Source organism: Pleurodeles waltl, chromosome 5 (assembly GCF_031143425.1).
Source record: "Pleurodeles waltl isolate 20211129_DDA chromosome 5, aPleWal1.hap1.20221129, whole genome shotgun sequence".
NCBI lineage: Eukaryota > Metazoa > Chordata > Amphibia > Caudata > Salamandridae > Pleurodeles > Pleurodeles waltl.
Window position 1 is genome coordinate 1,138,248,554 of NC_090444.1, and position 13,167 is coordinate 1,138,261,720.

Sequence of the window (13,167 nt, forward strand, 5' to 3'; positions counted from 1 at the left end):
GGAAAGGCGGAGGAAGTAAAAAAAAGAAAAAGCGCCACTAAGAGAGAAAGCAGAAAGCTGCTAGAGTGAGCTGAAGAGGCGGGGAGTGGCTTTATATAGATTGAAAGGGCCCGAGATGGATTCAAGTTTACGCCGCCTCAGTATTCGTGTTCCCACATTTAATTGTAGCAGCCGCGTGTTTAAGAGGATGGCTTTGAGCACCTGCACGTTTTTATTTACAAATTAAGCACTGGTAACACTCGCCTTATCAAAGGAAAGAAAGAAAGAAAGAAAAGAAACACTCGCTGGTTAAATAGCTTACTCTGGAAAAAACAGGCGTTCAGACGTCACCGAAAGGGAACAAATAGCAAGCTGAAGACCTGACACCACAAAGCTGACTGCACCGTACGAATCTGTGTAACATTGTCTTGCATTAGCAGTAGTCCTGGCACGATCGTGAGACTTACGTCCCTTTGAACGAGTTACAATAGCTCTTTATCAGGGAGAGACAAGAAAAGGAGTAGTAAACATTTGGACGGCTTCTAAAACGTGCTTTGCAAGCAGTGGGTTTTTACAGTACCGTTATCATGGATTAAGCTCTAGTTTTGTACCGGAAGGAGTACTGCAGAATTCAGTACACTGCCAGAGACTGGATCAAACCAAAATGTCACAGGAGACAATATAATATCTTCCCTAGCAAATCAGAGGAGGAAGAATGCGGCAAGTAGGAAAAAAAACTTACAGAAATGAAAAGAGGCTGATGCTCTAACATTTGGAAAATTAATTCTGTTGATGCCAAACGTGACGTTTTGGTTCACCAACTTTCAGTCATCATGATAAATATATTGCATCCCTCAAAGAAGGAGGATATGTAGCATGTAAATATTTCCACTCTTTTAGGCGATACCACCCAGACTAATTCCTTTTCATTTTGAATGCAGATTCTTAATCTCCATTGTTGTTCCCCTTCGGTTTAGTGTTTGCTCTTGTACAGCATTTCCCCTCCTTACCCTGGCGTAATTCGGTAGAAGAAACAGTATTTTCCAATTTCAATTCCAAATGAAAGTACATTTGGATTCTTTCATTTTGAAACAACAACGTTCATTAAGATTTCAATGTGTTCTTATTCATACATCTATATTAACGGCAAAAGACAATTTTAAAATTAAAATGTGTGTTAGATTACGACCTAATAATTTAGATTAACGATAGAAGCCCAAGTGTTTGACAGGCATTGCGCGCACAAAATACTTACAGCCTTCTCTTGTGGTTTAAGTACGCCCTCTACAGCCACTATTTGATACTGCTTGTGCTTCAAACTTCCAGGGAACCTGCGAAGCATTTTAAGATGCGATCCATTAATGTCTTGTTTCAACAACTTCTGCATGTCTTGGGAAGGGCATCCTGGATCAAATACGAGAAGACAGTGTGCTCCATTCTTCTTCTCCTCTATTCCAACAATTGTACGGCTGTGGCCTATGGAAAAACGTGTACATGAAAACATACTTGTAGCCTAACTGTAAGCTAAAATATTTTTTCTACATTTCGTCCTAAACCTCCACGAACAGTTCTAACTACTGATGAGCTGTTTGGATTAGTCTACTAATTAAATCTAGGCTGACTGAGTATACCAAACTCTAGGCATAATCCACCAAAAGATGCAATCTGTTCACTGGTTATAACCAAATTTGCGAACTGTGTCCACCTCACGTGGTTACAATATTCCCACTGCTTCATGGCTCTCGTATCGCTATGGCCGACTATCGGCTGGGTTTTCAACTTTCCCTTGCAACTATGGGTGACCTTCCCCTGAGTTTTCAAGTTCCCCGATAGCTATGGCCCACTTTTCCCTAACTTTTTGTTTCAACTTCTCCCTACAGCGAAGGATGACCCTGTCTATCTAACTCCCCACTACAGCTAGGGCCCAGTAGCCTCTAAGTTTCCAATTTCCCCCTATAGCTATGGATGAGCAATCCCCGAGTTTCCAACCTCCCCCTAAAGCTATGGATGATCGACCCCGAGTTTCCAACCTCCCTCTATAGCTATGGATGATCAATCCCTGAGTTTCCAACTACCCCAAGTAAAGCTAAGGGTGCCCATCGCCCGAGTTTCCACTTACAATAAATACATGAATACAATTAACGTTTCTATACTAACGAAATCTGCAAATAATCTAATCCTCAAAGAGAAATATTTAACATTATGCGATGTTTGATCAACACCGAGAGGATTAGTCAGACCCCCTTCATTCACAAGAGAAATGCGACGAGTTAAAAACCTGTCTAGAAAAATTCAGGCCGATTGGGATTCCATCAAGGGTAATCCCGAAGTGGGTTGCAAATGGTTTAGATGAAAATTCGGGTAAATAACCCCCTTTTAACCCATTAGCTGGTGATAGTTTACAATCTGTTAACTAAAATAGAATCGGGATCGCCATGTGATTCCAGCCCCCTAAGGTGGTGCAGCGGATAACTCCTGTCATAGAGACCTTAACACATGTATTAAATACCTCCGTTACCAGAAGCAGTACCAGACATAGCTAAACAAGCATTTGCAATGCAATGGGTCTCGCGTTTGCTTGAGTTAGAACTATTAGCATTGTAAATTCCTAACTGGCCTTTTCTTGCCACATAAATTGAAAATTAAAAGTGAAACAGTTGACATAAGCGAGACGATTCAAAGTGCCAGGTCCGCCATGAGCGTGAAGGAGAGACACAAAAGGAAAAAAGTTTGTTCACAGTTAAACGTATCTGGAAACATGCAATTATCCATGTAACAGAGTCGATGGCCAAGATAGTAACAAATCTGTCTCAACGAGGGACAAACATAAAGCATTTACCAATGATGATAAAGGATTTTTGAAAGGCAAGCCCATGAATGAGTGGTAGTGATGGGCGTGCAGTGGGTGTGGTTAAAAGGCCACAGATAGACAACAACACGTCAGAGCGCTTGCGCGCTCAACCTAAAAAGGGAATGTCCTCTCATGATTGTGCCATCAGAGGATGTGTACATGGGCAATCTGTACTATAGATAGAGCTGCACAAGCATCTGCTAACCCTTTTCTAATACAAATGTCCTGTAGGGGTGCACAATTCAAGTGTAAACACCCATTGCACATTCAGGGACACTTTTTGAACTATTGCCCTTCAGGTAAAAGGCTCTAGTTAACACAGTTTAAGTACTAGTAACCCTGACTTGCTCCAGACCCCCCCAGCCATTTTCTCATTTGCATACCATAAGAAAGCTGTGATAAAAACCTCTCAATCAAGGCATTCAAATACTGCTGCAGGAAGACCCCTGAAAACTGCCCTAGCAAGACATCTGATTAGTACAGTAGGAAAGCCTGTGAATAGTACAAAAGGAGCCAACATGAAGGGATGGGGCTATTACTGTATGGAGGCCAGTGAATACTGCTTTACAGAGGCCTCCAAATGTTACCTCAGAACGTCTGCAGAAGAGTAGCGCTTTCTTTTCCCACAGCCCTCGTTCCTGCTTTCAATACACTGCCTAAACGCACTCATTGGTTTTGCCTCGCGCAGCCATTAGTCTTAAAGTTAGCATTAGTTCTGAAGCCCTCTTTGCTGAAGCTTTCCAAAGCAGAGAATCTTGCGCCTGCGCAGCCGTCACTCACCCCCGGCACTGCTCCTTGCAGAGGAGATACGCGTCAGAATTGTGCTGATCTCTTGTAGCACAGAATGATTTATCGAGGCATTATCTTGGGGGAAGAGGCCAGCACATGTTCCCTCACTGCTGGCGTCAGCGTTTTCAGCGTGGCGCCCTGGATCCTGTGTGGCCCCGGTGATAAACACAATCATGTGTGTTTTGTGTTTGTTGTATCACACAGTACGTGTTGGTTCTTGTGTGTATGTTTGTATTGCTTGTGTGTGTGCTTTATGTGTGTGTTGTATGTTTGTGTGTGTTGTGTGTGCGTTGTGTTTTGCATGTGTGTTATATGTGTGCTGCAAGTGTTTAATGTGTATTTTATGTGTGTGATTTCAGTGGGTTTGCTATATGAGGGTGCTGTGCTTATTGTATTGTATTCCTTTCGTGTGTTGTATGTTTGTGTGTCTGTTGTATGTGTGAATGTTTTGGAGACTTTCCACTCAAGTGCAGCACTGATTAACAAACATAACTCAAGGTATCAAAGTACTCCAACTAGATCTGAATCTCTTTCTAGCTATGTTTTTATAATTCCCCCTGTAAAGAAAGTAAGTATGGGCAGCCTGATTTCATACTCGTCTCCGCCAGGGCAAACATGACAGGAGTATCATGGCAGAACAGGCTGGTGCTTTGCATGCCAAATGGTATATTGCATGTACATAACAAGATTCTGAAAGACACGTCTCTTGGTAAACACGAATTGCACTTCTGTTGCAACACATCTTGCACAGAAAGTGTAGAAACTCGGCAAATGAATCTGTCCGTGCCCCTGCGCTTCAAGCTGCTTCAATCCCCGCTCCCCGTGATTGTTTCCAAAGAGTCTGCACTGAAAACTGAGCCACACGTGGAGCCGAAATGAGCTCCTTTCACTTGTATTTACCACCTTTTAGATGGGACGAACAAGGGTGACGAAAAACAACTTTAAATAAACAAGCATTTGGAATCTAATGGTCTCATGTTTGCTCGAGTTAGAGCTCTTAGCGTTGTAAATTACTGACTGGACCTTTATTGCTACACAGACTGAAAATAACAAGAGAAAGAGAGCGAGGGTGAGCTGGCCCTGGAAAAGCCCCCCTTTGCTGTTGGTTTATGTTTACAGAGGGAGCTCCTGGAGAGGAAGGACTGAACACACACCCACAGTGTAAGACGAACAGGCAAATACTAAAGAAAAAAAGTCCCATGCAGAAGAGATAAACAGGATATAACGTAATAAGACAGTACTTTGCACTGCTCCCAAAGAGAAAAATACAGGACAAAGATGCAGAACTGACCACTAGCAAGCAAGGATTTTTGAAGGAGACTGGAACCAACAAATGAAATCATTTGAATTTGCTTGAACCCATATTATAAGTATACTTAAAAGTATACAAAACGTTGAACGCTACGCTCGACCTAAAAAGAGCTACTGTACTATCGCTCTTAAAAAAGAAAAGATAGTAATAAAGAATTCTCGCCAATCTCATTGCTGCCTTGCCGTGCGAAGCTTTTAGAAGCTTCCATTGCACAGGAGATTAATATGCACTTGCTGAATGCCAATCTTTTGGACCCCAAGCAGGATTTCATTTAAAGCACAGAATCGGTGAAACTGTCAGTCATTGATGATTTAAGAAAAGGACCTAAACGGAAGCTGTATTGCAGCGCTCGTACTTCTTGATATGTCTGCGGCCTTTTATACAGTGGATCATTCGATTCTACTTAATCAGCTTAAAGTCGCAGGCTTTACAGGGCAGCACTACAGTGACTGGCCCGCTTTCTGGAGGATAGGACGCAGGCCGTTCCGCTTACTCCTTTAAGGGCTTCGGAATCAAAAGCTGAATGTAGCATCCCACGGAGGTCTGCTTCATCACCACACATCTTCAGTTCTCATATCCAACCCAAGGTCAAAGATCTCGTTAAAAGAGGATGTCGGATTTTTAATTATGCAGATGACTGTCAGATTTTATTGCGCCTAGATACTTTGACCTCTGTGCACATCTGTTTCTCGAACAGGGGCACAACCACACCCAAACGTCAGTGGTGGACCGGTACTTCAAGCCAAAGTGGTGAAACTACAACTTCACACAATTCAGGCCGAGATGTTTGTATACGAGAACACATTGATAATATGCCTGGCTTTAATGCACTAACGCATGCAAACAGCATTTATACATATCTGTATTTTCATGTTTCAGAAAATAAATGCCAGATCTTTTGGCTCTGCCAGTACTTTCCACTCAGCCACTAAGCAATGTGTGAGCTTGTACAATGCTGGAGCTTCGAGAGTTCCACCAGACCTACGAGCACTGGATGCAAGAAAGTTGTTTGGCACAGAGAAAGTCTTGGACCCGAGTGCTGTTTGACACTTAAAAACGAACGACGGAGGTGCCACTGGGGATTCAAAACCAGGTGCTCAGATTGACTTCATCACTACACCTCATATTCTTCCTTAGTTGATGTTTAAAAAAAAAAAAAAAAAAAAAATCACAAAAAGGTTAAGAGTTAAAAATACTTCTAAAGTTCACCTTCACCAATTATTGTGAACACATCCTTTATTTAAATTTTCCCATAGGCATTATGCGGTGTTCCCCATGCTGCCTATTGAGTAGATTATTGTGATGTCTATTTATTACACAGCGGTTGCACCTTGATTACATTATCTCTTGTATAAGGTTCAGGTTTGTCTATGTGAATATGCACTATGGGTTAAAGTGTAACATGATTTATAACATTAATATTTACGTATTTTGCAACGACGTAATGGTATATTTACAGTGATGCATCTCTAGTGTACCTAATAGGTTGGAAAAGAGAGGATGGTCAATTAGTCCTTTTTTTGCTGTGGTATTTTCAATCATTTAAAATAATATAAAAAAGGGTTGATTCATCTTTTTTCAGTTTTTTGGCCCTGCAATATTTTCTTGAAATGGTTGTGCAATGCTGTGACATGAACATGCCAAGATTTCAAATTACAACTATAAAGCCAGTTATTGTTTTGAGCTGCAGGTTAAATATCTTTCAAAAATGAAAACACGTGCCTCGGCCAAACCTGCACTCAGTCACATTTTCTTTTTCTCTGACATAAAGGGGTTTCGCTAAATATAAAATAACTGAAATGTGCACATGCTGCACCAAGAATTCATTATGGTAAATCATTTTGTCAACCATGTTTATGAAGGAGCTGTGGAAAAACTAGAATATATCTTTTTATGGTGAGCATCAACAGCACAAAAACCTGGGGGGGAGGGGGAGAAGGAGGTTCTTGGGATGAGTTCATCCTCCTTATAGCCTATACAACATTACAAAAAAGACCCAGCCCAAAGAAATGCCACAGGATGGTCAGGGAAAAAACGATTTTCAATTAGAAAAATCCTCACACACTAGGGTTACCCCTTTGTGGCATGCTTCATCATTGGGTTTCTTTCCGTTCCACTTCAGAGCGGGGCGTGCTACGACCGACGAGATACGTTGGAGCACTGTTGTAGTCTCATCAATGTGAATCATAAGAGGGATAGGAGTGATGGGGTCTCAGGTGAGTTAAAAATACCTGCTTCCCGGTGATAACAATGATTTAATAGAATTCACGTAGACAGTATGATTAAAAAGGGGGCGTCAGACGTGGGGTATGTTATGTTCCCTACTTCCTGGCCTATATGTTTCTGAGTCTAGGTTGACTCCCTGCTGTCACTCCTTGTATGACTACCACTATTGAAAGCATTAATATTACATGCTATGTGGTATGGTGTAAAACACCTAATTAAGGTGGTGTCTTAAAATGATACCTAATGTTAGCGATGTCGGTCCGTGATACCTGTGGAAATGAAAAACAACAGTTATCATAATCCTCATAGATGTTGGGCAGCTTAATACATTGTTTGTGGGTGTGGTGCCACCTATTTACAAACTGCACCCCACTCGTGGGAAAAGGCACTTGTGAATATCAATGTACTCTCATACTAGACATGAGAAGACGTACTACATTTAAAAAAAAAAAAGGACATTTAAACACGTGAAGCACACCAAAAACGCACAAGTGGTGCACGAGTAACCTACTTAATGGTAATCAGTCTTGTGTCATAGATTCGCTGGGAGGGGTTTGTGCTTGTAGTCACAGTCTAGAGATTAGGCAGATTATTAGGCTCGTCTTAGTTGTCAGCCTCTGTGATGAGATGTAATAAAGATAATAGGCAGTTACTTCCTCAATGCGACAATCCCATTTGGGAGCCAATTTGGACTATCTGCAAAACCCACCTGTCTTACGTGGTGGATTGCCAGCAGAACAGGTGATGATGAATCCTGCCACCAACTGGCCATGGTGGGAGAGAGTGGGACTAGGAAGGTTTAGAAGCTGCTGCAAAGGGGGTGCAGCAGACTGTTAAGACCGCCGGACACCTGAGCCATGAGGTCGGTGCATCCTGCGCCCTGTGCCATGCAGAGGCTGGGCAGCATGCATAGAACAGAAGCTGGCTTGGAATGGACGCGGGTGGAGGCCCCTTCTGAAGCCACAAAATGGGCAAAAGGCAGACTGGGGGAGAAGTGGGGCTGCTACAAGGCCCAAGGACTTGGCCATAACCCAAGAATCCTTAAAGTGCTCGAGCGAAAAATATGCCTGGTCTTCAAAGAGATTGGTGCCATCAAAGGGCATGTCCTTCAAGGAAGCTTGGACATCCACTGAAAAGCCAGACGTCCTCAGCCAGGTGTGGCGCCTCAGGGCCACTGGTGATGAAACCGCTCTGCCTAGAGAGTTAGTCATGGACAGCCCGCAAGAGATTGTGAACTTTGGTGCATCTCTCCCATCGGCAACAGCCTGAGAGAGTACAGGCCAGGCCTCTTCTGGGACCTTTGGCTTGAGCAACCCTATCCCTCAAAGTGTGCAAAAGGCTGCAGTGTTCACAGACCACAATGCAAGGCAGGTGGAAGAAAACATCTTCCATCAAATGAGTCCAAACGATTGGATTCCCTAACCAGGGGAGCGGAAGGGAACACACCCTGGGAGGTAGAGGCTTGGACCACCAAGCTCCTAGGGGTGGAGTGTTGTGTCAACAAACTTCGTCTCCAGGTGCGAGGCAATGGCGGCAGTAATCGTCCTGTTCACAGGAGCCCCTGTGCTGGGTTTAGACCAGGTACCTAGTAGAATGTCAGTGATGGCTTCATTAAATGGGGGCAGAGGTTCTGAGGTGGAAGCTCTCCAGTTGCAGCACCTCTGTCAAGAGATTAGCCCTGACGGCCACCAAAGGCAGTTGAAGTTCCTTAACCTAAGCTGCTCTTTTCACCACCATAGCATAGGATGCTCCCTCCTCCATTGCTATGGGGGGTGGGGAAGCATGCCGGTATCTGGAGAAGTATCCAGTCCACTGGTCTCACCCAACTGTTCTTACCAGTCCATTCTTTCATGGGGCTGCTATTCTAAAGGGTCCAGCGACCCCTCCCATTCATCCCTGAGGCCTAACCCATTGTAAAAGGAGGCAAAGCTCCTGCTGGCGTCAGAGTCTGCTTCGGAGTCAGGGATTACAATGGGGATGGTGCCGCACGTGAGTGCAGATGGCTCCGGGAGCATTGTAGTTGGGGGTGGTACGACCGATGACAGTCCGGATCCAGGATTGTACTGGATCCCTCGGTGCCCCTTGGCGTTGAGGCCAAAACCACCGGCGCTGAACGTGAAGGGTCCTCTTCTGACCTTAGAAACTCAGGGAGGCATGGAGTCTGCCCAAGTGCAGGTTTTGTACCTTAAGCTCATCTCCCCTGGGTCTGAAACACTCGATCTCACACTGGAGCAGAGTTTAAGTTGACTGAAGCCTTTGCGTCCTGTTGTGCTGCGATGTGCAGCACTAGACTGCTAATTCTTCAAGATGGCCGCCTCCCATGGATCAAGGGAGGCGTGCAAGGACCCATAGAATAGGTGTCCCTTACCAGTGCCTGTAAAGGCATGGAAGGCAAAGGAGTATTGACTAGCTTGTGATCACAAAAACAGAGTAAACAAATGTAGTATGTCTTGTAATGCCTAATATGAGGGTACATTGATACTCACAAGTGCCTTTTCCCACTAGTGGTGTCTAGTTTGTAAATATGTGGCACTACACCCACAAGCAATGTATAAAGCAGCCCAACATCTATGAGGTCTATGATAATTATTGTTTTTCATTTCCACAGGTATTGATGGACAGACATCGCAAGCTTTAGTTATCATTTTAAGACACCACCTTAGTTAGGTGTTTTACAGCATATCACATAGCATGTAATATTAATGCTTTCAATGGTGGTAGTCGTACAAGGCGTGACAGCAGGGAGTCAACCTTGGCCCTGAAGAGGAGTCTAGGGGTTAGACTCCGAAACATGTAGACCAGGAAGCAGGATACATAACATACCCTGCTTCCAACGCACCCTGGTGGGTGAGGGTCTTTCTAACAGGAAAATCTTCTTTTCCTTTTGTTACAGCGCCCCAGGGAATCCCAGCTAGTGGAGATGCCCGCCCCTCCGGCCACTGCCCCCACTTTTGGCGGCAAGGCTGGAGGAGATAATGAGAAAAATAAGGAGGAGTCACCCACCAGTCACAACAGCCCCTAAGGTGTCCTGAGCTGAGGTGACCCCTGCCTTGAGAAATCCTCCATCTTGAGTTTGGAGGATTCCCCCAATAGGATTAGGGATGTGCCACCCTCCCCACAGGGTGGAGGCACAAAGAGGGTGTAGCCACCCTCAAGGACAGTAGCCATTGGCTACTGCCCTCCCAGACCTAAACACACCCCTAAAGGACAAGTTACTTACCTTTGGTAACGCTTTTTCTGGTGGATACACTAACTACCTGTGGATTCCTCACCTTATGAATTCGATCCTTGCACCAGCATTCCGACGAAAAGTCTTCTTCCTAGCTGTCTACGTCAACGAGGACGTCATAATGGCACGGCTCCGCGTGACTCCGTCTGACGTCAACGTGCCAATAAGAGGTCCTCGTCGGCGTACTGACGTCAGTTTCACCCCATTTTTTCATGCTCTTAAAGCAAATAGGAGTAAACCGACCATGAAAATTGATAATTAATATAGAAAGATATACGCACACAAAAACCTTGACCATTTAAATCATCCATTCTTATTGAGAGTTTAAATACATGAATATACAAAAATATATAGAGAAAGATCACTATATACATATAAATATATACGCATTTATATACATACAAATATATAAATAAATATAAGAATAAATATTAAACCAAAGACTGCAAGATAACTGTGTAATCAGGCAGGCAACGGGGAGGCGGGAGGGACCGTGAGGAATCCACAGGTAGTTAGTGTATCCACCAGAAAAAGCGTTACCGAAGGTAAGTAACTTGTTCTTCTGATGGTCCCAAGCAGTACCGCACTCGGTGGTGGGTGCCCGCCTGATTACACTAAAAAATCCTGCAATACTGAGCGAGCAAAATGACCGTCCCTCCTCATCTCAGAGTCTAAACAGTAATGTTTTACGAAAGTATGGAGGGACGCCCAAGTTGCCACTTTACATATATCTATCAATGGAACTCCCCTCGCCAGAGCCGAGGATGCAGATTTAGCTTTAGTACAGTGTGCCCTGATACCTTCAGGAGGGACCTTTTTTGCCAAAGAGTAACAGATCTTGATACACAAGATGACCCACCTGGAGAGTGTCCTTTTCTGTACCGCTCTGCCCTTTTGCGGACCAGCATATCCAACAAACATTTGCTCATCTAAACGAAAGTCCTTAGTTCTTTCGAGGTAAAAACTCAGGGCCCTCTTAGGGTCCAACCTATGGAGTCTCTCTTCTTCTTTAGACGGGTGGGGAGGAGGGTAAAACGCAGGAAGAGTGATATTTTGCCCTATATGAAAAGGGGTGACAACTTTCGGTAGAAAAGCAGCCCTGGTTTTTAGAACAACTTTATCAGGGAAAAACATAGTGAAAGGAGGCTTAACGGTAAGCGCCTGAAGCTCTCCAATCCTCCTGGCAGAAGTAATTGCGATTAAGAAAACAGTCTTGAAGGCTAAATATCACAATGGACATGAATGCATGGGCTCAAAAGGCAAACCCATTAAGAATGTTAAGACAAGATTTAAGTCCCACTGAGGCATGTGAAAAGGAGTAGGAGGAAAGCTATTCACCAAACCCTTAAGGAAATTATGTACAATGGGAGACTTGAATAAAGATGGCTGGTCCGGAAGGCAAAGAAACGCCGACAGAGCTGCCAAATAACCCTTAACTGTAGCTATAGCACAGCCTTTCTTCGTCAAACTAAGAACAAACAAAAGTACATCTGAAAGATGGGCCTTTAAAGGATCTTTTTTGTTCTCTCCACACCACAGCACAAATTTTGCCCACCTTCCGGCATAAATAGATTTAGTGGAGTGTCGCCTGGACGATAGTATAACATCCACTACATCCGGTGGGAGAGAAAAGGAACTCAGGTTGCCCCGTTCAATCTCCAGACATGAAGGTGCAGGCTCTGGAGGTGGGGGTGTAAAACCTGCCCCTGCGATTGAGAGAGGAGATCTGCCCTGAGCGGGAGACGGAGCGAAGGCACTGAGAGAGTTGAAGTAGGTCTGTATACCATACCCTTCTCGGCCAGTCCGGTGCCACCAATATGACTTGGGCCCGGTCTTGACGAACCTTCCTCAGAACCCGAGGAATCAAGGGTATAGGGGGGGAAACGCATAAAGCAACTGGCCGCTCCAGGACATCTGAAACGCGTCCCCCAACGCCCCTTGCATCGGATACTGGAGGCTTCTGAATAACGGGCAATGCGCGTTCTCCCGAGTGGCAAATAAATCCACCTGAGGAGTACCCCACATCTCGAAGATGTGGAGGACTAGATCCGGATGGAGACGCCACTCGTGATCTAATGAGAAGTGACGACTGAGAACGTCCGCATGTACATTAAACATTCCAGCCAAATGATTTGCCATCAAGCCCAGGACCAGAGTCGAAGGGCTTCTCGGCAAAGAAGATACGACCCCACTCCTCCCTGCTTGTTTATATACCACATCGCGGTAGTGTTGTCCGTCAGGATCTGAACTGATTGACCGCGAAGGGACGGGAGGAAGGCCTTGAGCGCCAAACATACAGCCTGCAATTCCAACAGATTGATATGCAACATCTGTTCCGCTGGAGACAAACGACCCTTGATCTCCAGGTCCCCCAGATAAGCTCCCCACCCTAGAGTGGAAGCATCCGATATCACTGTGGCCACTGGAGGCGGCAGTGAAAACGGTTTTCCTTGGGAAAGGTTGCCGTCCTCTGCCCACCAAAGAAGATCCGCTACAGCGTCCCTGGAGATCTTTATTGAATCCCTGAGATCCCCCTTGTGCTGGAACCACTGTCTGAGGAGGCACCACTGAAGAGCCCTCATATGCCAGCGATCATGAGTGACCAACAGAATGCAAGAAGCAAACAGACCCAGCAGGCGTAAGACCTTGAGGACTGGAACTGCTGCTCCACTTTGAAACAAAGGAATCAGCGCCTGAATGTCCCGTACCCGCTGAGGCGGGGGGTAGGCCCGAAACTTTGTTGTGTCCAGTACTGCCCCTATGAATAGGAGGCGTTGAGAG

At 44.8% G+C, this 13,167-nt stretch overlaps 1 protein-coding gene across 4 annotated transcripts in view; it reads right to left on the reverse strand.

The window, feature by feature from the left end:
* ZUP1 (zinc finger containing ubiquitin peptidase 1) overlaps positions 1 to 13,167 on the reverse strand; it is a 225,795-nt gene that overhangs the window by 12,060 nt on the left and 200,568 nt on the right. For all 4 annotated transcript variants that reach the window (XM_069235357.1, XM_069235356.1, XM_069235358.1 and 1 more), the window contains one exon: positions 1,235 to 1,455. In XM_069235357.1, coding sequence (XP_069091458.1) covers positions 1,235 to 1,455 — 221 coding nt within the window. The remainder of the gene's footprint in view (positions 1 to 1,234; positions 1,456 to 13,167) is intronic.